Below are 25,764 nucleotides of genomic sequence, written 5' to 3' on the forward strand. Positions count from 1 at the left end.
CACCCGTCTGCAGGTGGTCGCTCATGTCGGCACCATTAATGTGTGTCGCTATGGATCGGAGGAAATCCTCTCTGGCTTCCGGCGGCTATCTGATTTGGTGAAAACTGCCAGTCTCGCTAGCGGGATGAAAGCAGAGCTCACCATCTGCAGCATCGTCGACAGGACTGCGGACCTTTGGTACAGAGCCGAGTGGAGGGTCTGAATCAGAGGCTGAGACGGTTCTGCGACCGTGTGGGCTGCAGATTCCTCGACTTGCGCCATCAGGTGGTAGGGTTTCGGGTTCCGCTGGATAGGTCAGTCCACTACACGCAGCAGGCGGCTACATGGGTAGCAGGGGTTGTGTGGCGTGGACTGGGCGGTTTTTTATGTTAGATGGGCTCGGGCAGGAACAGAAAGGGCAACAGCCTCAAAGGATGCGGGGCAAAGTCAGGACATGCGGGGACCAAGCAGCAATCGGTAGTGTAATTGTAAACTGTCGAAGCTGCGTTGGTAAAGTACCGGAACTTCAAGTACTGATAGAAAGCACCGAAGCTGAAATCGTTATACGTACGGAAAGCTGGCTGTAGCCAGAAATAAATTCTGCCAAAATTTTTACAAAGGCACAGACGGTGTTTAGAAAGGATAGATTGCATGCAACCGTTGGTGGCGTGTTTGTCGCTGTTAGTAGTAGTTTATCCTGTAGTGAAGTAGAAGTGGATAGTTCCTGTGAATTATTATGTATGGAGGTTACACTCAGCAACCGAGCTAGGTTAATAATTGGCTGCTTTTACCGACCTCCCGACTCAGCAGCATTAGTGGTAGAACAACTGAGAGAAAATCTGGTATACATTTCACATAAATTTTCTCAGCATGTTATAGTCTTAGGTGAAGATTTCAATTTACCAGATATAGACAGGGACACTCAGATGTTTAGGACGGGTGGTAAGGGACAGAGCATCGAGTGACATTATACTGAGTGCACTATCCGAAAATTACCTCGAGCAATTAAACAGAGAACCGACTCGTGGAGATAACATCTTGGACCTATTGATAACAAACAGACCCGAACTTTTCGACTCTGTGAGCGCAGAAAAGGGAATCAGTGATCATAAGGCCGTTGCAGCATCTCTGAATATGGAAGTAGTAGGAATATAAAGAAAGGGATGAAGGTTTATCTGTTTAGCAAGAGTAATAGAAGGCAGATTTCAGACTACCTAACAGATCAAAACGAAAATTTCTGTTCCGACACTGACAATGTTTTGTGTTTATGGAAAAAGTTCAAGGCAATCGTAAAATGCGTTTTAGACAGGTACGTGCCAAGTAAAACTGTGAGGGACGGGAAAAACCCACCGTGGTTCAATAACAATGTTAGGAAACTACTGCGAAAGCAAAGAGAGCTTCACTCCAAGTTTAAACGCAGCCAAAACCTCTCAGACAAACAGAAGCTAAACGATGTCAAAGTTAGCGTAAGGAGGGCTATGCGTGAAGCGTTCAGTGAATTAGAAAGTAAAATTCTATGTACCGACGTGACAGAAAATCCTAGGAAGTTATGGTCTTACGTTAAATCAGTAACAGGCTCGAAACAGCATATCCAGACACTCCGGGATGATGATGGCACTGAAACAGAGGACGACACGCATAAAGTTGAAATACTAAACACCTTTTTCCAAAGCTGTTTCACAGAGGAAGACCGCACTGCAGTTCCTTCTCTAAATCCTCGCACGAACGAAAAAATGGCTGACATCGAAATAAGTGTCCAAGGAATAGAAAAACAACTGAAATCACTCAACAGAGGAAAGTCCACTGGACTTGACGGGATACCAATTCGATTCTACACAGAGGACGCGATAGAACTTGCCCCCCTTCTAACAGCCGTGTACCGCAAGTCTCTAGAGGAACGTAAGGATCCAAATGATTGGAAAAGAGCACAGGTAGGCCAAGTTTTCAAGAAGGGTCGTCGAGCAGATGCGCAAAACTGTAGATCTATATCTCTATTGTCGATCTGTTGTAGAATTTTAGAACATGTTTTTTGCTCGAGTATCATGTCGTTTCTGGAAACCCAGAATCTACTCTGTAGGAATCAACATGGATTCCGGAAACAGCGATCGTGTGAGACCCTACTCGCTTTAGTTCTTCATGAGACCCAGAAAATATTAGATACAGGCTCCCAGGTAGATGCTCTTTTCCTTGACTTCCGGAAGGGTTCGATACAGTTCCGCACTGTCGCCTGATAAACAAAGTAAGAGCCTAGGAATATCAGACCAGCTGTGTGGCTGGATTGAAAAGTTTTTAGCAAACAGAAGACAGCATGTTGTTCTCAATGGAGAGACGTCTACAGACGTTAAAGTAACCTCTGGCGTGCCATATGGGAGTGTTATGGGACCATTGCTTTTCACAGTATATATAAATGACCTAGTAGATAGTGTCGGAAGTTCCATGCGGCTTTTCGCGGATGATGCTGTAGTATACAGAGAAGTTGCAGCATTAGAAAATTGCAGCGAAATGCAGGAAGATCTGCAGACGATAGGCACTTGCTGCAGGGAGTGGCAACTGACCCTTAACATAGACAAATGTAATGTATTGCGAATACATAGGAAGAAGGCTCCTTTATTGTATGATTATATGATAGCGGAACAAACACTGGTAGCAGTTACTTCTGTAAAATATCTGGGAGTATGTGTACGGAACCATTTGAAGTGGAATGATCATATAAAATTAATTGTTGGTAAGGCTTGTGCCAGGTTGATATTCATTGGGAGAGTCCTTAGAAAATGTAGTCCATCAACAAGGGAGGTGGATTACAAAACACTCGTTTGACCTATACTTGAGTATTGCTCATCAGTGTGGGATCCGTACCAGATCGGGTTGACGGAGGAGATAGGCAAGATCCAAAGAGGAGCGGCGCGTTTCGTCCCAGGGTTATTTGGGAAGTGTGATAGCGTTACGGAGATGTTTAGCAAACTCAAGTGGCAGACTCTGCAAGAGAGGCGTTCTGCATCGCGGTGTAGCTTGCTGTCCAGGTTTCTAGAGGGTGCGTTTCTGAATGAGGTATCGAATATATTGCTTCCCCCTACTTATACCTCCCGAGGAGATGACGAATGTAAAATTAGAGAGATTCGAGCGCGCACTGAGGCTTTCCGGCAGTCGTGCTTCCCGCGAACCATACGCGATTGGAACAGGAAAGGGAGGTAATATCTGTGGCACGTAAAGTGCCCTCCGCCACACACCGTTGGGTGTCTTGCGGAGTATAAATGTGGATGTAGAACCTGTTGTCATTGCTGAAGACCACGGCGTGCCGTTCCATCTTAAAGGTGATCCTCTCGAGCCGTGCGCGTCTGTGCTGTGCCGTGAGTGAGGCTAGAGTCGTGCGTGCCCGTAGTCCCACCGCTAAAAACCGGTTCGCAACTGTTCGGCTTGACAGGTCTGCGCTAACAAGCCCTCTTATCTGTGCTGTAGCAGTTCTACTACAGTTAGCAATACGATGATGCTGGCGAGCATCCGTGCATGCTACGACGTCCAGCACCTCACCTACACTCACTCCTTCAGGCCACGAGTGGCCTACCGGGACCATCCTTAGTGGAGGATGCTGATAGGAGGGGCGCGGGGTCACCACACCGCTCTCCCAGTCGTTATGACGGTATTCTTGACCGAAGTCGCTAATATTCGGTCGGGTAGCCCTTCAATTTGCATCACGAGGCTGAGTGTAACCCGAAAAATGGCAACAGCACATGGCGGCCCGGATGGTCACCCATCCAAGTGCCGACCACGCCCGACAGCGCTTAGCTTCGATGATCTCACGGGAACCGGTGTATCCACTGCGGCAAGGCCGTTGCCAGAACCTCATCTACAGGTGTGCGAATGTTTACGCGACCACTGACACCAGCATCGTTTCAAAACTGACGCAGAACTTCCAACTTGTGTGGCAGTTCTCCGAAAGGAACTTCCTCCCATTCAGAAGGTCACAATCTGAGGCTTTCAAACGCGCTCAGTTGCCTGTAGAAAGCATGAGTGCACCCCCATTGTGTGGTCGCCTGCTTGCTGCAGACATCTCCACTACACTGAGCCTTCTGGCTGTGAGCATTCCCTATTAATAGCTAGACACAATGGCGCTATGATAGCTATAACACTATGCTATTTGTTGGCGGACAATAAAACAATTATCGGTACATTTACAATCACCCAGGTTGCATACGTCGTTGTTATTGTTGTGGTCTTCAGTCCTGAGACTGGTTTGATGCAGCTCTCCATGCTACTCTATCCTGTGCAAGCTTCTTCATCTCCCAGTACCTACTGCAGCCAACATCCTTCTGAATCTGCTTAGTGTATTCATCTCTTGGTCTCCCTCTACGATTTTTACTCTCCACGCTGCCCTCCAATGCTAAATTTGTGATCCCTTGGTGCCTCAAAACATGTCCTACCAACCGATCCCTCCTTCTAGTCAAGTTGTGCCACAAACTTCTCTTCTCCCCAATCTTACTCAATACCTCCTCATTAGTTACGTGATCTACACACCTTATCTTCAGCATTCTTCTGTAGCACCACATTTCGAAAGCTTCTATTCTCTTCTTGTCCAAACTAGTTATCGTCCATGTTTCACTTCCATACATGGCTACACTCCAAACAAATACTTTCAGAAACGACTTCCTGACACTTAAATCTATACTCGATGTTAACAAATTTCTCTTCTTCAGAAACGATTTCCTTGCCATTGCCAGTCTACATTTTATATCCTCTCTACTTCGACCGTCATCAGTTATTTTACTCCCTAAATAGCAAAACTCCTTTACTTCTTTAAGTGTCTCATTTCCTAATCTAATTCCCTCAGCATCACCAGATTTAATTTGACTACATTCCATTATCCTCGTTTTGCTTTTGTTGATGTTCATCTTATATCCTCCTTTCAAGACACTGTCCATTCCGTTCAACTGCTCTTCCAAGTCCTTTGCTGTCTCTGACAGAATTACAATGTCATCGGCGAACCTCAAAGTTTTTATTTCTTCTCCATGGATTTTAATACCTACTCTGAATTTTTCTTTTGTTTCCTTTACTGCTTGCTCAATATACAGATTGAATAACATCGGGGATAGGCTACAACCCTGTCTCACTCCTTTCCCAACCACTGCTTCCCTTTCATGCCCCTCGACTCTTATAACTGCCATCTGGTTTCTGTACAAATTGTAAATAGCCTTTCGCTCCCTGTATTTTACCCCTGCCACCTTTAGAATTTGAAAGAGAGTATTCCAATTAACATTGTCAAAAGCTTTCTCTAAGTCTACAAATGCTAGAAACGTAGGTTTGCCTTTCCTTAATCTTTCTTCTAAGATAAGTCGTAAGGTTAGTATTGCCTCACGTGTTCCAACATTTCTACGGAATCCAAACTGATCTTCCCCGAGGTCCGCTTCTACCAGTTTTTCCATTCGTCTGCAAAGAATTCGCGTTAGTATTTTGCAGCTGTGACTTATTAAACTGATAGTTCGGTAATTTTCACATCTGTCAACACCTGCTTTCTTTGGGATTGGATTATTATATTCTTCTTGAAGTCTGAGGATATTTCGCCTGTCTCATACATCTTGCTCACCAGAGTTTTGTCATGACTGGCTCTCCAAAGGCCATCAGTAGTTCTAATGGAATGTTGTCTACTCCCGGGGCCTTGTTTCAACTCAGGTCTTTCAGTGCTCTGTCAAACACTTCACGCAGTATCTTATCTCCCATTTCGTCTTCATCTACATCCTCTTCCATTTCCATAATATTGTCCTCAAGAACATCGCCCCTGTATAGACCCTCTATATACTCCTTCCACCTTTCTGCCTTCCCTTCTTTGCTTAGAACTGGGTTGCCATCTGAGCTCTTGATATTCATACAAGTGGTTCTCTTCTCTCCAAAGGTCTCTTTAATTTTCCTGTAGGCAGTATCTATCGTTATCGGATGCAAATCGGCTTCGTCTTTCCAGATTTATTAATTTTTTTCCGGTAATGTATAATCACATGCCTAATAATAACTACACATCCATGCACACATGCATTCCGTCTATTTACTAGCCACACAGAGGTAGCACTGTTACTACAGCGGAAGATACTGTTCAGTGAATAAGGGACTATTAATTGACTTTCATAGGTTGTAGTAATATTACCAGAAAATTAGGTGGAGTAAAATGTAGCGAACTTCCGTGTTAAATAGCAGTTCAAAGTAGATACTACTTATATTTTCTCTCGATATAGGTTATCAAAAGGTATGCTCAAAGAAAAAATCCAGCTGTTTTGCTCATTAACACACTCTACTGTTTCATCATTGTTTAACTTTATATAAAACGCACCACAAAAATAATAAAACTTGCAATTGCAGCATCCCTCATAAAAAAGATGAAAACATCTACACGAACTGTCCTGCGTTACTAACTAGCTATACTGTAAGGTTTACAACAGAGGTATATATTGAATTACTTCAGACAACATATTTAAAATTTGGTGGATGATAGTACGAAGAAAAGTTTATGTATTACTCTGTGGAATGTGAGTGTATGCTCTGACGGAAAAAAGATCGCAATACCGGAAAATAATTAATGTATAGTGATGAAATTTCGAGACTACGGTTGTCTAGGTAACATGTTTAACACTGCAAGATCACAGGTTAATTTAAGTGTGAGATAGGCCATTGTAAATGTGAAAAGCTAGTGCCATAATAATCAGTGTAATCGCGAGAATGTTGAATAGAAGCGAACGTGCAAGAATTACGTTGTGTAGGTGCCGGATGTCAAATTGTGGGATAGAGTTCCATGCCTATTGCCCTTGTTCAATCAATACAGCGACGGTTAATGCTGTTTCTGGATGGCGCTGGCGTTGTCGGAAGTTGATGATGTCCCCTACGTGCTCGACTGGAGACAGATTTGATGACCACGTAGGCCTAGGCAACATGTCGACACTCTGTAGACTATGTTGGGTTACAACAGCGGTATATGGGCGAGCGTTATCCTGTTTGAAAACACCCCCGCGACTGTTGTTCATGATTGGCAGCACAACAGGTCGAATCGCTAGACTGACGTACAGATTTGCAGTCAGGGTGCGTTGGATAACCAAGAGACTGCTGGTGGTGTCATACAACATCTCACCCCAGACCAGAACTCCAGGTGTAGATCCAAAGTGTCTAGAAACGGTGTTTTGCATGACCTCAACTGGTCTCCTTGCAAAAGGCACAGGGCCATCACTGGCGCTGAGGCAGAACCAGCCTCCATCAGAAAGCACAACACACCTACATCCTGCTCCCCAACGGGCTCTCGTTTGTCTCCACAGAAGTCGCAGTTGACCACGGTTTGGGTCAGTGGAATGCAAGCTACAGAGCGTCTAGCTCAGAGTTGTCCTTGAAATAACCGATTTTTGATAATTTCTTCTCTGACTGGTGCTCAAATTGCTGCTGCAGATGTAATACGTTGTGCCAGAACAATACTCCCGATCGTACATTCTGGTGACCACAGCTGCTAGCAATCATGTAAAGTGGTTACATTCCTGCCAAGGCTCTGTGCAATATCGCAGAAAGAAGATCCAGCTCCTTGTAGCTCTATTACACTACCTCGTTCAAACCCAGTGAGGTGCTGGCTAACATCAGGTCACTATGTCCAAACTCAAAGCAACGCTCACGACCATTACAGAGTGTATGTAAAGCAAACCTGATTTACAACCTCACAGTGGCTCTGCTGGCGCTGCTCTGATGCGAGTGGCTTGAAATTGTTAACAGACGTCACCTTTCAGATGTAGACACACATATACCAATTTTCGTTTATGTCGCACAACTTCCTGATGTTACGATTTTTTCCGTCATTGTATTTTAAATGTGGATTGTTGCCTAGAATTTACTGTGTCATTACAAAGTGAAGCAAAAATAGGATATCGCTAAGAAGCATGTCTCCTGTGGAAAATGAGCTGCGGCGTTGTCGAGAAACAAAAACACACCCTTTGACAGCTTCCTGCGATGTTTCGTCATGATAGCTTCCCATCAAAGCGTAAGGCGATGTCGGTATTTTGCTCCTCTGACGGTCTGCCCCTTACGAACATAATCTATTAGTGCTGCACCACTTCAGTTCCTACAGACTCTCATCATCTAGTTTCCCGATGTTGGTCATATCTTAGTCTTTTACAGCGTTGGTGAATCCATATGTTTCCAACTGGCTGTTTTGCTCCGTTGACGGGCGATCGTAGCGATGCAAAAAGCTCTCGTTCACAGTGAGTACGTGATGAAAGAAGGCACCCAGATTAGCCTGAGACAGCAGCTATATTTTCAGTGCTGCCGCGGTTCGCCTGGTATTTTGTATGTGAACAGTCACGGACAGTCACGGAACTCTCGGAACCCAGCGGTCGGCGAACTGCTTCACGGTCAAAATGTCTTGCAAGATGTTGAAAACTGATCCATAGCTAGTTTTCACTTGTTAGGCTATTGCCTGCACTGTGATTGGCCGGTCCTCTTGGGAGTCTCAGTTCTTCACAAAGAGAACGGCTTGCCACATCGCTCTTCGTTCTATAGTTTGGCCTCATTACAAATGTTTCGCTCACCTAACCACTATGTAGTACGTTGGTGCGGTGTTGCTGAACCCTTCCATTTACTCAGTATTCAGAATGAGATTTTCACTCTGCAGCGGAGTGTGCGCTGATATGAAGCTTCCTGGCAGATTAAAACTGTGTGCCGGACCGAGACTCGATCTCGGGACTTTGCGTTTCGTGGGCAAGTGCCCTACCAACTGAGCTACCCAAGCACGAAACACGCCCCGTCCTCACAGCTCCTATCTTTCAGGAGTGCTAGTTCTGCAGGGTTCGCAGGAGAGCTTCTGTTAAGTTTGGAAGGTAGGAGACGAGGTACTGGCAGAAGTAAAGCTGTGAGGACGGGGCGTGAGTCGTGTTTGGGTAGCTCAGTTGGTAGAGCACTTGCCCACGAAAGGCAAAGGTCCCGAATTCGAGTCTCGGTCCGGCACACAGTTTTAATCTGCCAGGAAGTTTCATATCAGCGCACACTCCGCTGCAGAGTGAAAATCTCATTCTGGAATCATCGCCCAGGCTATGGCTAAGCCATGTCTCCGCAATATCCTTTCTTTCAGGAGTGCTAGTTCTGCATGGTTCGCAGGAGAGCTTCTGTTAAGTTTGGAAGGTAGGAGACGAGGTACTGGCAGAAGTAAAGCTGTGAGGACGGGGCGTGAGTCGTGTTTGGGTAGCTCAGTTGGTAGAGCACTTGCCCACGAAAGGCAAAGGTCCCGAGTTCGAGTCTCGGTCCGGCACACAGTTTTAATCGTCCAGGAAGTTTCATATCAGCGCACACTCCGCTGCAGAGTGAAAATCTCATTCTGGAAACATTCCCCAGGCTGTGACTAAGCCATGTCTCCGCAATATCCTTTCTTTCAGGAGTGCTAGTTCTGCATGGTTCGCAGGAGAGCTTCTGTTATGTTTGGAAGGTAGGAGACGAGGTACTGGCAGAAGTAAAGCTGTGAGGACGGGGCGTGAGTCGTGCTTGGGAAGCGTTGGTAGAGCACTTGCCAGCGAAAGGCAAAGGTCCCGAGTTGTAGTCTCGGTCGGGCACACAGTTTTAATCTGCCAGGAAGTTTCTACTCAGTATTATTTGTCGCAGCGTCGCTCTCCTTCAGATGATGAGACGAACTACCACACGACAATCCACGATATCGACACTGTACCATTTTGTTTTGACACTTCTACCAGTAATGTAACGTGATTATCATTTTTTTAAGCAGGTTGGTTTTCTTCAGCATTCCAATCCACAAAATCATACCCCACTCTTTCGGCTGCAAAACCCTATTTTTCAACATAACCTCCGTTCAATATGACGGCCTTGAAACACCTTACTGGGGAGGCCGGTATGACCAGGTGGTACCGTGCGACTGCTACTGTCGCAGGTTCGAATCTTGCCTCGGGCATGGATGTGTGTGATGTCCTTAGGTTAGTTAGGTTTAAGTAGTTCTAAGTTCTAGGGGACTGATGACCACAGCAGTTGAGTCCCATAGTGCTCAGAGCCATTTGAACCATTTTGAACCAGGTGGTACATCACTACGGGTCGAGCTCGGAGCCAGCTACGTGCTGTATCGGTAACATCCTCATCATCCTCGTACTACTTTCGGCAGAGAGCATCCATCATTGGGCCAAACAGATGGAAGTCGGAAGGTGCGAGATCCGGGCTGTAGGGTGCATGAGGGAGAACAGTCCAATGAAGTTTTGTGAGATCATCTCGGGCGCGCAGACTTGTCAGAGGCTTTGTGTTATCATGAAGATGAAGTTTGTTTGCGTTTTTATGACGACGAACACTTTGAAGTCGTTTATTCAATTTCCTGGTTGTACCACAATACACTTCCTAGTTATTCGTTACACCATGATGGAGGACATCAAACAGAATAACCTCTTCAGATTCCCAGAAGACCGTCTCCATGATTTTAACAGCTGAGGGTGCAGCTTTGAACATTTTGTTCGGTGGAGAGGTGGTGTGACGTCACTCAATGAATTGCCGTTTGCTTCCGGTTAGAAGTGACGAATCAATGTTTCATCGCCTGTGACGATGTTTCGCAAAAAATTGTCACTTTCAACCCCGTAACGCGCAAGCAATTACACACAGACTGTCCTTCGTTGCTCTTATGGTCTTCTGTTAGGCATCGAGGAATTCAATGAGCTCGTTCCTTTGAGTACTCCATCTGGTGGTCGAGTATGTTGTCCGTACCAACAGAGACGTCCAAATCAGCAGCGAGGTGTTTCGCTATGGTCCATCGATCACCTTGAATGAGACTGTAAAAACTTTCCAATATTGCACGTGCCACAGTTGCGTGCTACCGGCCGGCACGCAGGACATCAGACAGGTTTTGCGTCACCTTTTGCGATGATTACGGACGCCTGGTCCAACGACTTTTATTTCCTGCCAGGTCTCAGTAGACATTCTGTACGCGCCAATGAATATCTGCGATGCTCTGATTTTCCTTGTTTTCCGCCAAAACAAACTCAATTACAGCTCTGCTTGGAACGCACCCCAGTTACAAACGCCATTTGGAAAGCAACGTATCGCGCCACCACATATCGGAACTTCATGAAACTACAGGGGCTGAAGCCTACAACTAATTCTGAAAGTTGGTACCAAAACTGGCCATTAAAATTGTTACACCAAGAAGAAATGCAGATGATAAACGAGTATTCATTGGACAAATATATTATACTAGAACTGACTACATTTTTCACGCAATTTGGGTGCATAGATACTGAGAAATCTGTACCCAGAACAACCACATCTGGCCGTAATAACGGCCTTGATACACCTGGGCATCGACTCAAACAGAGCTTGGATGGCGTGTACAGGTACAGCTGCCCATGCAGCTTCAACACGATACCACAGTTCATCGAGAGTAGTGACTGGCGTATTGTGACGAGCCAGTTGCTCGGCCACCATTGACCAGACGTTTTCAATTGGTGAGAGATCTGGAGAATGTGCTGGCCAGGGCAGCAGTCAAACATTTTCTGTATCCAGAAAGGCCCGTACAGGACCTGAAACATGCGGTCGTGCATTATCCTGCTGAAATGTAGGAATTCGCAGGGATCGAATGAAGGGTAGAGCCACGGGTCGTAACACATCTGAAATGTAACGTCCACTGTTCAAAGTGCCGTCAATGCGAACAAGAGGTGACCGAGACGTGTAACCAATGGCACCCCATACCATCACGCCGGGTGTTACGCCAGTATAGCGATGACGAATACATGCTTCCAATGTGCGTTCACCGCGATGTCGCCAAACACTGATGCGACCATCATGATGCTGTAAACAGAACCTGGATTCATCCGAAAAAATGACGTTTTGCCATTCGTGCAACCAGGTTCGTCGTTGAGTACACCATCGCAGGCGCTCCTGTCTGTGATGCAGCGTCAAGGGTAACCGCAGGCATGGTCTCTGAGCTGATAGCCCATGCTGCTGCAAATGTCGACCTGTTCGTGCAGATGGTTGTTGTCTTGCAAACGTCACCATCTGTTGACTCAGGGATCGAGACGTGGCTGCACGATCCGTTACAGCCATGCGGATAAGACGCCTGTCATCCCGACTGCTACTGATACGAGACCGTTGGGATCCAGCACGGCGTTCCGTATTACCCTCCTGAACCCACCGATTCCATGTTCTGCTAACAGTCATCGGATCTCGACCAACGCGAGCAGCAATGTCGCGATACGATAAACCGCAATCGCGATAGGCTACAATCCGACCTTTATCAAAGTCGGAAACGTGATGTTTCGCATTTCTCCTCCTTACACGAGACATCACAACAATGTTTCACCAGGAAACGCCGGTCAACTGCTGTTTGTGTATGAGAAATCGGTTGGAAACTTTCCTCGTGTCAGCACGTTGTAGGTGTCGCCACCGGCGTCAACCTTATGTGAATGCTCTGAAAAGCTAATCATTTGCATATCACAGCATCTTCTTCCTGTCAGTTAAGTTTCGCGTCTGTAGCACGTCATCTTCGTGGTGCAGTAATGGCCAGTAGTGTACTAGAACTGGCCTACTCACTAAACGCCCCCGCGTAGTAGCGTGCCACGGCACTGTGGCGCTTGTATTTCAAGCGAACCAGGAATTGAAACAAACAAATTATCTACCTAACTTCATTTTTCGAAATAATAATTAAAATTTTGTGACTACCCCTCGTAATGTAAAGATCATAAATCAGTAACTCCCCATCTACGACTCTTTAAACAATCGAATTGTCACGTCTAAAAGTGCTTCAAACGTCTGTTTACTTCACAAGTAATTTAACGTGTTAAATATTTAACGTAGAAATGTAAGCGAGAAAAAGTTTAGTAAAGATTTGAAATTATGTTTAAAGTTTGTTGGAAGTCCTGAAGCCGTCTCACTATCAAACACTGTATGATGAGTCTAGTCTGGATAATTTCCGCTCCGTTTTAAGCGAAATTTAGATATCACAGTTTATAACCTCATATCTCCTCAAATATGTGTCACATAATAATATAATTTTGCAGGTATATTCAGTGGTACATCTGGATAACGTCTGCAACGTCGTAGAGTTAGTAATAAAGGAGTAATAAATTAATATATAATGTCTGACGTTGAAATTTTACTGCATGAACAGCGAAAATGTAGTAAGTGATCATTTTATCGAGGTTCTCAGAAGACAAATTTTCGTACATATTTGAAATTACGTATAAAGTTTGTTGGAAGTTGCTAAATGCTCACATTCTAAACTACTGGATGAGTGTAATGTTATGCGCGTCTAGAGTTACGCTCCCTCAAGTTTCTAAGTGTAACACCGTTGAAACTTAAACATAAGATTATATCTCTTAATTAATAATCATATGGAATATCGGGAATCAAATTGTTGTTGTCCCCGGACGCCGTTAGTTAGGCAACCCGCAAATGGCGTTGTGCACAATTAATCGGGTTACAAGTTTAGTGATACAGATAGGCAAATGAGCTTGCATTAGTGTGACTGCACCATTACCAACGACCCCCCAGAAATAGTCACATCTCTCTAGTACCTTAATGTATGCTTACGAAGCCATTTACTGTAGAACGGCCAAATAAAACTAAGTACGAAAGGCAGAATGAGGTTCACTGACAGAGTCCACAGGAGGTGTAACGTATCCGCGAACGTGATAGCCTACAGAATCTCTCTCATCGTGGATTCGTTTAGTAAGCGTGAGAGGTGGCATACCCTCCGAATGTGATGTTCAGTTGTAATGACTCTTGCAGCCGTCTCTCCGCGATATTTTCAGAAATTTTATAAATTATATAACTCAGTACATATCTCGACATATCTCTTCTTATCTTACCGATTATCAATGCAAAGTAGTTTCAAGCCCAATTATTCCTTGGAGCGTCCATTTACTCCATGGAATAGCTTCTCTGCTATCTATGTTTTCTCTTGTGAAAAGAAAGATGACTTCTTGCCGATTAGTCGTGAAAGGAGGATGTATATGTATGTATTGTTGGGCTAGTCGCCATCTTGATGAGATGGTGTATGAAAAAGAATTTAATACATGAACTAAACTAACGTAAGTGTGTTCGCGTATTATTTAACTGTTTATTATTGACAGTGTCTGCTTACTACGCTGTGTTGCACGGGATCAGTGGGGAACGTCTGATTTACACTGGACGAACCTGCCGTTTTGTATGCTCAAGGTATCCAGTTACTTCAAATAAATAGGCTAACACGGTCTTACCAGCAGATCTCCGGTCTTCCCCACGTGATCACCGAAAGTTAATAATTATTACAAATGTTTCCAGGAGATCGACTGACAATTTTCGTCGCACCGAGACTTCGAAATTGCTTCACTGCCTTATGGAATGTAAGTTAAGCTCAATTTAATCAGGATAGAACAGTATTGAACTGTGTGAATGTGATAAGCCTGCTTTGTCAATGAAAATTCCCTTAATATACGCATGTTTTTACTATCCTGATCAGTGAAGCTAAATCAGGCCGGTGTGAGAGAGGTTTTTAAATTTTAGATCACACACAATCTCATCAAGATGGCGACTAACCCAACAATACATACATATACATCCTCCTTTCACGACTAATCGGCAAGAAGTCATCTTTCTTTTCATAAGAGAAAACATAGATAGCAGAGAAGCTATTCCGTGGAGTAAATGGACGCTCCAAGGAATAATTGGGCTTGAAACTACTTTGCATTGATAATCGGTAAGATAAGAAGAGATATTTCGAGATATGTACTGAGTTATATAATTTATAAAATTTCTGAAAATATCGCGGAGAGACCGCTGCAAGAGACATTACATGCCTGCTAAGAAGGGTAAGCGTGCAGCAGCCAAGGGTGAGCCCGAAGATGTGAAAACAAAAGTTGAATCACCGGAAGAAAATGAACCGACAGAACCGAAAAAGCCGCGAGCTGCTGCGAAGAAAGAAGATTCAAACGATGAAGCCGAAGAAGAGCCAGTGCCGGAAAAGGAGGCGAAAAGAGGCAGGGGCCGTCCGAAAAAATTAGATGCGCCAGAAAAAGCTCCAAAAGGTGAACCGAGGAAGAGGGGGCGCCAGAGGAAGGTAGCTAAAGATGAAACGGAAGCTGCGGAAGATTCTGCCGAAGAGGATAATGGCGTGGAGGAGAAGAAGGCGGCTCCTCGTAGTGCAGCCAAACCGGGAAGACCAAGCAAGAAACGTGGTCGTAATGCGGCTGCTAAAGAAGATAGTGAGGAGGAATCTGATGACGCAGATGATAAAGATTTGAAAATTGCAGTGGAGCATTGTAAATCATGAAGTATTTTTCACCGCAAGGCCTTGGAGCTCTCCGAAGCCTTGAAGACAGAGTGGCCCAAACTTGAAATTACGTACAATGATTCTACCCCAAGACGAGGAGCATTTGAATTCGTTCTGAAGAAACCAGATGGAAGTGATATTGTACTTTGGAGTGGATTGAAGAAAGGTCCACCACGTAAGGAAAAGTTTCCAGAATCCAACATTGTCATTGAATCTCTAAGGAAAGCTCTCTGAAATTCTTACGTCTGTGGTTTCCAGCGTATGATGGTGAAGCCAGAAAGAATGTAATGTTCCCTGCTGACACTGATGCTTCTTGGAAGCCAAGGATACAGGAATTTCAGTTTTTGCTGGTGTTTAATAAAATGCTTCTTGTCTAGTGAAGACTGTTTAGTTATAAGTTAGAGACTTACGTGGGCCACTTGATTTCTTTGAAACATTAGGTGAAGTTGCTGTGCTGCTACTCAAATTGTTGATTCCCTCTTTAAAAAGTGTTTTAATACAGTTTTATAGTGTTAGGTTTCTTATGTTTTGTACTCATTTTTTTAAATTTGTGCTGTGTACATTTCTTATGTTTAGTAAAGAATGTCTAACCTTAAAAAAAAAAAAAGAAAAGAAAAGGACGATCTATTAATTGCCTCTAAAACTTGGAAGGAACATGTACAACTTATTAGGAGGATTTTTGCTGTGTTCAAACAAACTGGTATAACTGCAAATCTAAAAAAAATCCCAATTTTCTCTACAGAGAATTAAATTCTTAGGACATATGATTAATGCAAAAGGCATTCTTCCAACAGAAGCGAAGATTAGTGCGATAAAAAATTTTCCAACTCCAAGAAACAAAAGACAACTGAAAGGCTTTATAGGCTTGGCTTCATTTTTTCGTCGATATATTAAAACTCAAGCAATGAACTCTGAAGCACTAAACCGGCTCCTGAGGAAAGATGTACCATGGCAATGGTCTAATGATTGTGAAAAGGCTTTTTGTGAAATTAAGGTTCAACTGATAAATGCTCCGTTATTATACCACCCTGATATTAATGTCGGATTCTGTTTAGCCACTGATTCATCAGATGTGGGATTAGGATCTTGTTTACTTCAAATTAGGTACATCGATGGTGTAAAAACCTTTTGTCCAATTGCATTTGCTAGCAGAGTTTCATCCACCTGTGAAAGAGCATATACCACTACGGAATTGGAAGCTTTAGCAGTTATTTGGTCTTTGAAAAGGTTTAATTATTATGTATATGGCTCAAGGATAGCCGTTTATTGTGACCACCAATCACTAGCCTTTTTACAAACTTGTAAATTGCTGCATCCTCGCTTGTCAAGGTGGACGCTGGCGCTGCAAGAATATCAGTTTCAAATTATTCATGTAGCCGGAAAAGAAAATATTATAGCTGACGCGTTGTCAAGATCTCCAGAAGGAATAACACCTGAACTGGATGTAAATAATAAGGCAGAATTTCCAGTGCTTCTTCTTCAAGAAAATAATTACAAGTTATATTATATTCATTTATGTAAGACAATGGCTCAGCTTCAGAAGAAGGATCGACGATGGAATGCTATAATACGACAATTCAATCAACAAAATCCTATGGTCAATTTGGAATACTACCGGCTTGTGAATAATATTTTATTTTTTAAATCTGGGAAGGCTGAGAATCCAAAGTGGTGTGTCTGCATACCCGAAGAATATGAAGAACGATTAATTTGGTTTACACATTTGACCTGGGGTCATGTTGGTGTTGTAAAGTGTGCTAATAAGATTAGATATTATTGTTACTTCCCAAATATAAGGCGAAAAGTGCACAAAGTCATACAGAAATGTATTCTCTGTCAAAAGGCTAAGCCAGGCAACAAGGGAAATAAAATTGCGCTTCACTCAATAATACCTGAAGCACCAAGATCGCTTATATCATGTGATATTTGTGGACCACTTCCTAAAGCCAGAGGTGGTGTTAAGTACATTATTGGATTCTGTGATGTGTTTAAAAAATATGTTAAACTATATCCTATAAAATCAGCAACTGCAAGAGCTGCCGCAGTAAAGTTTGTAAATGACTACATTCCTCATGCAGGGATTCCAAAATCTATAATCTCCGACAATGCGAAGATATTTAGTGGATATTTATAGAGAAAATTAGTATCACAACTAGGAATAAAACAGATATTTACATCTTGCTATCATCCACAAGGGAATTTAATTGAACGGGTTTTTCGAGAACTAAACAGATTCATGAGAACGTACTGTCATGATAAACAAACTACCTGGATAAACTATTTGACCGAGTTTGAGCAGATTTATAATAATTTACCTCATAGTTCTACAAACTTTACCCCGAATGAACTGATGTTCAGAGATAACGAAAGAAACCTTTGGGTAGATAACTTGCCTAAACTCGAGGACACCAAAATGTCATGGGAAGAAAAAATTCGCAATGCTCTCATTAATATTACGGAGAAAGCATGACAGTGAAAGGAAATCCATGACAGAAACATCAAACGGATCAGACTTTCAATATCGGACAAAAAATTCTTTTTAGAAGACACATCAAGTCATCAAGGTTGAAGAAGACCATCAGAAAATGGAATATAATTTATACAGGTCCATATATAATAGTTGATATACCGAATCCTGGTGCGTATTTATTAGCATATCCGGATTCTGGAAGAATAAAAGGATTATTTCCCCATGTAGACCTAAAGAGGTACTTGTAAGGTAAGTGTTTCAAATTAAATGAAAAGTCTGTATGAAGTATTTGGGTGTTAAAAATGAAGTGCGAAGGACAGTATGCCTCAGCTACTGTGATAGGTTAAATGACAGCATGCCAAGCATCTGTGATAGTTTAATGAACAGTAAGCGATTGCTTCTGTGATAGTATAGGAATATTTAGAAAAGTAAGTGGAACTGTAGCTATTGCTGCTGTGAAGACTTACGGATTATCTGTCTACACGATGATCACCAAAGAAGCTTGTGCGTGTGAAATAATATACATTCAGGGAGTGTTAATCTCCAGTGAGAATAAGTTTACTGAAACTATATGATCGAATACGGCGCTTGCGTGTGAAGTTAGTGTTTGTAAACTGACAGTTCACAGGAGAACAAATGAACCGCGTTAGGAAATTAGAATCGATTGCTACTGTCCACAGATATAAAGACTCGCTGTTTTTTTTTTTTTTTTTTTGGCGCGATCTAAATTCTATTCAAGAGAATTTAATTAACCAGCTTAGTGTGTGTTTATAAAATTAGAGTTAATAAGAAAGTTCTTCATTGAATTTGTAATAATGTGTCATTTTCCAGTTGGATTTGTTTATTCTTATATTGCATTCATATATGTTCATGAGAAAATGCGGCATTTGGAGTATAAAAGAGAAAAATTTGATTGTCAATAAATACTAATTAAGAGTAATTTCAGCTGGAGTGGCCATGCAGCAAGACTTAATTAAACGTTCTCTTTCAGCAAAATTTCATTTTAATCATGTATGAGTAAGATAAATTTTTTTTGGAAATTGTCTCAAATAATAAAGTTTTTAATATTCAGACATGCTATCCCCATTCGTACTTGAAACCAAATTAGGAAAAATTCAGATCTACTTCCACCTGGAAAAAAAAAATTAAAACCAGGATTAGAACCTTTCGGCTTACTCAAGAAGATCAATGAAATTATCCATGTTTTCAAAAATTGTTTTCCGATCTGGAGTTGTGATATTGTGCAACTACAGTATCGATAAAGACACCTAGGTGTGGAAAGTATAAGACGAATGGATTTTCCCATTCCTCAGATGGAAGATTGGATGGATCAGGTCCATATCTGAGTTCAAAATGAATCTGGAGAAATTCGACTAACCCTTCTCTTCCAGGAATCTTTAATAGTTGACCATTCCTTAGACGAATTTAGATTGTTTCATGCCACAATCCTGAGTACCTGTTCCTGAGGTTCCTTCTGGTCTCTCAGAATCCGTTACGTCTCCTGTCCGGTACGCCAATGCGACGCCTGTCCTCCGTGCCGTGTCCCATGTTCCTGTTCGATCAGTTTCACCGCAGTTCAGCAAGACATCGATGAAGAAAATTTTTCAGTACATTGTAAAAAAAATTTGCATGTGTAAAGTTTTTTTTTTTTGGCTATGAGGCAGATTTTATCTTTCCTATGAATTCTAGATAACTCTCAAATTTCTAAATTATTCTGTCTTTCCTATCATCTGTGATACCTAGTTGGGGTCTAAGCCTCCAGGTTTTCCGGGGTTTCCCCGTGAAGGCCAGTTCCTGAATAGGTAGACCTGATGAACAACTATGTAAGTCCATCTTCCCTGGTTGTGTACGTGGGATGCGGGTATGCCCCAGTACACGTGAAAGCAACAACTAGGTATCTAGGTAACGAAGATACCAAATCTCTTTCAATTCTTGTAATCAAAAAAAAATCTTACTAACTTCTTAAAATTTATAGGAACGTATGTTCCACAAATTCTAACGAGTTAGCTAAGCCAACAGTTAGCTCGAAAAGTGCATACATATCAACTTTGCTCGCTGCGAGGGGCGATGTAATGTCTCTTGCAGCCGTCTCTCCGCGATATTTTCAGAAATTTCATAAATTATATAACTCAGTACATATCTCGACATATCTCTTCTTATCTTACCGATTATCAATGCAAAGTAGTTTCAAGCCCAATTATTCCTTGGAGCGTCCATTTACTCCATGGAATAGCTTCTCTGCTATCTATGTTTTCTCTTGTGAAAAGAAAGATGACTTCTTGCCGATTAGTCGTGAAAGGAGGATGTATATGTATGTATTGTTGGGCTAGTCGCCATCTTGATGAGATTGTGTATGAGAAGGAATTTAATACATGAACTAAACTAAAGTAAGTGTGTTCGCGTATTATTTAACTGATTATTATTGACAGTGTCTGCTTACTACGCTGTGTTGCACGGGATCAGTGGGGAACGTCTGATTTACACTGGACGAACCTGCCGTTTTGTATGCTCAAGGTATCCAGTTACTTCAAATAAATAGGCTAACACGGTCTTACCAGCAGATCTCCGGTCTTCCCCACGTGATCACCGAAAGTAATAATTATTACAAATGTTTCCAGGAGATCGACTGACAATTTTCGTCGCACCGAGACTTCGAAATTGCTTCACTGCCTTATGGAATTTAAGTTAAGCTCAATTTAATCAGGATAGAACAGTATTGAACTGTGTGAATGTGATAAGCCTGCTTTGTCAATGAAAATTCCCTTAATATACGCATGTTTTTACTATCCTGATCAGTGGAGCTAAATCAGGCCGGTGTGAGAGAGGTTTTTAAATTTTAGATCACACACAAAAAATATTAAACAGTATCGCGGCCTGGCTTACTATCAAAATTCCAAGAGTCCACGTTCGTACAATAGTCAAGTAAATTACTGGTTCCTCTGACACGTATCTCACGAAAAGACCCGGAAAGTAAAATTAGATTCGACCTTATACATGTCATTACCAACAGTGGTTCATCCCACGCATCATTCGTGGCTTGAACAGGAGAGCGAGGAAGTAACTGTGGTGCATGCAGTGCCCATACCGTACACCATAAGGTGGCTCGCGAAAATATATTTAGACATAATCTTCACGAACTGCATGCTCTAAGTATCTGACAGCATTGTCTTCTTTTATCGTTTCATTAACACATTTCTTTGCTACTAAAGCTGACGTGTGTGATTTAATTACACTTATACGTGCAGAATTACTTAGTTTCCTCCATCAGTGATAAGGTTATTTCCAGGGAACTGGAGCACAGCTTCAGTTAAAAGCTCATGTCCCTAACCCTGACCTCGACGCTGAATCCAAACAGCGTATCATGTTTCATGACATGAAATGATTTAATGGGAATACGTTGTGTTTCTATAAACATCATGGCTACTACAAAAGAGAACATTTACGCCGCACTCGTTTAAGATGTGTTTTGATGTCCCAGAATTTCAAGAAATATCTCACGTAATAAGCCAATCAAGAAATACACACATCAAAAATAGTTTTGCATTACCTCGATTCCGAGAGTTCCGGAAACCTGTACAGAAAATTGGAATAGAGATCAACATAAACATCATTTCCTCCCTTTTTATTGCTCATGAAAACCATACATTGCATGTTGTACCACCATACAGCGAGACCTTCACAGGTTGTGGTCCAGATTGATGTACACACCGGTACCTCTGATACCCAGCAGCACGTCCTCTTGCATTGATGCGTGCCTGTATTCGTCGTGGCACACTATCAACAAGTTCATTAAGGCACTTTTGGTCCAGATTGTCACACTTCTCAACGGCGATTCGGTGTAGATCCCTCAGAGTGGTTGGTGAGTCACGTCGTCTACAAAAAAAAACCTTTTCAATGTATTCCAGGCATGTTCGATAGGGTTCATGTCGGGAGAATATGCTGACCACTCTAGTCGAGCCATGTCCTTATCCTGAAGGAAGTCATTCACAAGACTTGCACGATGGGGGGCGGGGGGAATATTCGTCCACGAAGACAAATGCCTCGCCAATATTCTGCCAATCTGGTTGCACTATCGGTCGGAGGATGACATTCACGTATCGCACAGCCGTTACAGGGCCTTCCATGACCACCAGCGGCGTACATCAGCCCCACATAATGCCGCCCCAAACAGCAGGGAACCTCCATCTTGGTGCACTCGCTGAACAGTGTGTCTAAGGCGTTCAGCCTCAGTGGGTTGCCTCCAAACACGTCTCCGACGACTGCCTGGTTGAAGGCATATACGACACTCGTCAGTGAGGAGAATGTGATGCCAATCCTGAGCGGTCCATTCGGTATGTTGTTGGGCCAAGTTGTACCGCGTTCCATGGTGCTGGGGTTGCAAAACTGGACCTCACCATGAACGTCGGGAGTGAAGTTGCGTATCATGCAGCTTACTGCACACAGTTTGAGTCGTAACACGACGTCCTGTGGCTGCACGAAAAGCATTATCCAACACGGTGGCTTTGCTGTAAAGGTTCCTCCGAGCCATAATTTGTACGTAGCGGTCATCCACTGCAGTAGTAGCTCTCGGGCAGCCTTAGCGAGGCATATCATCGACAGTTCATGTCCCTCTGTATCTCCTTCATGCCAGAACAACATCGCTTTGGTTCACTTCGAGACGCCTGGACACGTCCCTTGATGAGAGCCCTTCCTGGCACAAAGCAACAATGCGGACGCGATCGAACCTCGTTCTTGACAGTCTAGACATGGTTGAACTACAGACAACACGAGCCGTGTACCTCCTTCCTGGAGGAATGACTGGAACTGATCGGCTGTCAGATCCCAGCAGACTGTGTCTGTGATACAATCTATCCACAGCCAACGTTTATCTTCAAGAATTCTGGGAACCAGGGTGATGGAAGCTTTTTTTGATGTGTGTAACTTTTGGGGATGGCACACGGTTATATGAGGATAAACTGTTGAGACTAGTTCACACCAACCAAGGATGCTGTTAAGTAACTATCCATACATACAAAAAAATTAAGTGATATGTTCGCTTTAAAGACCCTGAACAAGGAACTGCACGGAAAGAAAATTACTGAACATGGTCCCTGCAACAGTACTGAAACATTACAAATATTCTCACTAGAAATTACCCTTTTCGTTTACCTTCAAACAGCCTCTCACAATAAGCAATTTTCTTTCTGTCTAACACTATAGCAGCATATCTGTTCGATGTTCGACGGTCCTCTAGCCTTTAAATTTCCTCTTCCTGAGGCTTTTCTTACGCTCTTCTGTTTCAATGTTTCTATGTTACATCATGCATATTTTTTTCTTTCTCCTCCACAGTTAACTCTGACTTCACTGTTTATTCTGTTTCTAACACACCTGTGGCTACTAAGTTAGTTAGGACTTGTTTATTTATGTGCAGATCATTTTGACAGTGATATTTGATTTGTTAGCTCGCTACACAGATAACTTATAATTAATTTTAAATAGTTCATCGGCACTGAAATGTTGTTAGACCCCACGTAACGCGTCTGGCTCAGAAGTGTTCTTCGCAACGCTCTGCTTTCTGTTTTCGGGAGTATGCAGTCGTAAACAAGTCACCTATTTCACCGCAACTAATATTGTGGTACACATTACCTATAGTAAATATAGTTTAAGAAGTATGTGTTACCTACACTTTGAAATATGTTTGTTACAGTCGTCTGCTAAATTATCTTGAGCATTTTAATTACAATTTGAACACCTGGGAAAAAACCTGGTTTGCTGTTTTTAACGTTGGTTAGTCTAGATTTTTTTTCAAGTATCTCCAGAAGTGCTGTTAGTGTAATAACGGACAATTTTTTTTTCTTCAGCATGGAAAACGGATCTCTAAATGTGCATTATTTAATGCATTATAATCAGCCGAACCACTATTTTCATTTAGTAGACTCACTGTCGTTTTCCATGTTTTCAATATTTCTTGTCTGTTACATTTTATATTAAAAATAATCCATAGCTATTGACGGAACGTTAAAAGCGTAATATATAAATTTTTATGCAACGGGATGACTTCCTATTGATCACTCTGCGTATGCATCTGCCATATAGGTTCCTGAAACTGGATTCTCAATGAGTGATCCTCTTGGTCTGCCGATCTCTTTGCAGGGACAATACTGTTTATTTCATATGTGCATCATTTTGGGGCGTAGTATTTTATGCAGATTTATTAATGGTCTGCTTGCTTAATTCACAACTAGTAGCGCAAGTATGCTTAACGTGTAAAGTAGCAAATGGATTTTGGTGGTCAGCAGTGGTGCAGTGAACAATCGCCAATAAAAACCGAGTACTAACTGAAGCAAAATTTTACTAAGCTAAAAATGACACTTTAAGCAGTTCAGTTCTGCGTTAAATTCGGTGCGTGCTTTCATGGAGCCAAAAAAGTTTAAAACATTAATATTCTCTTCTTTCGGGGGTTTACCACAACAGAAACTGGTGGCTTATATTATTCTTTAACGTGTAATTTTGACAACAATGATAGAACTATCTTTGTTATAATAATGACACCTATTTCTATCTACACTCCTGGAAATGGAAAAAAGAACACATTGACACCGGTGTGTCAGACCCACCATACTTGCTCCGGACACTGCGAGAGGGCTGTACAAGCAATGATCACACGCACGGCACAGCGGACACACCAGGAACCGCGGTGTTGGCCGTCGAATGGCGCTAGCTGCGCAGCATTTGTGCACCGCCGCCGTCAGTGTCAGCCAGTTTGCCGTGGCATACGGAGCTCCATCGCAGTCTTTAACACTGGTAGCATGCCGCGACAGCGTGGACGTGAACCGTATGTGCAGTTGACGGACTTTGAGCGAGGGCGTATAGTGGGCATGCGGGAGGCCGGGTGGACGTACCGCCGAATTGCTCAACACGTGGGGCGTGAGGTCTCCACAGTACATCGATGTTGTCGCCAGTGGTCGGCGGAAGGTGCACGTGCCCGTCGACCTGGGACCGGACCGCAGCGACGCACGGATGCACGCCAAGACCGTAGGATCCTACGCAGTGCCGTAGGGGACCGCACCGCCACTTCCCAGCAAATTAGGGACACTGTTGCTCCTGGGGTATCGGCGAGGACCATTCGCAACCGTCTCCATGAAGCTGGGCTACGGTCCCGCACACCGTTAGGCCGTCTTCCGCTCACGCCCCAACATCGTGCAGCCCGCCTCCAGTGGTGTCGCGACAGGCGTGAATGGAGGGACGAATGGAGACGTGTCGTCTTCAGCGATGAGAGTCGCTTCTGCCTTGGTGCCAATGATGGTCGTATGCGTGTTTGGCGCCGTGCAGGTGAGCGCCATAATCAGGACTGCATACGACCGAGGCATACAGGGCCAACACCCGGCATCATGGTGTGGGGAGCGATCTCCTACACTGGCCGTACACCACTGGTGATCGTCGAGGGGACACTGAATAGTGCACGGTACATCCAAACCGTCATCGAACCCATCGTTCTACCATTCCTAGACCGGCAAGGGAACTTGCTGTTCCAACAGGACAATGCACGTCCGCATGTATCCCGTGCCACCCATCGTGCTCTAGAAGGTGTAAGTCAACTACCCTGGCCAACAAGATCTCCGGATCTGTCCCCCATTGAGCATGTTTGGGACTGGATGAAGCGTCGTCTCACGCGGTCTGCACGTCCAGCACGAACGCTGGTCCAACTGAGGCGCCAGGTGGAAATGGCATGGCAAGCCGTTCCACAGGACTAAATCCAGCATCTCTACGATCGTCTCCATGGGAGAATAGCAGCCTGCATTGCTGCGAAAGGTGGATACACACGGTACTAGTGCCGACATTGTGCATGCTCTTTTGCCTGTGTCTATGTGCCTGTGGTTCTGTCAGTGTGATCATGTGATGTATCTGACCCCAGGAATGTGTCAATAAAGTTTCCCCTTCCTGGGACAATGAATTCACGGTGTTCTTATTTCAATTTCCAGGAGTGTATATTATAATTAATATTATTGCCTTTAATTTTGGAAATAGTGCAACGTGTTTCATGTGCTATGTATTGCTATTTGTAAACTGTATTCAACGAAGTCAGCTTGCTGAATGT

General features: G+C 43.3%; 1 protein-coding gene and 1 pseudogene across 1 annotated transcript; one reads left to right on the forward strand and one right to left on the reverse strand.

Annotated features, from left to right (window-relative positions):
* Positions 1-3,695: 3,695 nt before the first annotated feature.
* On the reverse strand, positions 3,696-3,813 carry LOC126199730 (5S ribosomal RNA; annotated as a pseudogene).
* A 10,927-nt stretch (positions 3,814-14,740) lies between these two features.
* Positions 14,741-15,709, forward strand: LOC126199687 (selenoprotein H-like). The gene has a single exon (XM_049936613.1). The coding sequence runs from the start codon at positions 14,741-14,743 to the stop codon at positions 15,449-15,451; it is 711 nt and encodes a 236-aa protein (XP_049792570.1). The 3' UTR covers positions 15,452-15,709.
* The last annotated feature ends 10,055 nt before the right edge of the window (positions 15,710-25,764 follow it).

This window comes from Schistocerca nitens, chromosome 8, assembly GCF_023898315.1.
Source record: "Schistocerca nitens isolate TAMUIC-IGC-003100 chromosome 8, iqSchNite1.1, whole genome shotgun sequence".
Classification (NCBI taxonomy): Eukaryota; Metazoa; Arthropoda; class Insecta; order Orthoptera; family Acrididae; genus Schistocerca; species Schistocerca nitens.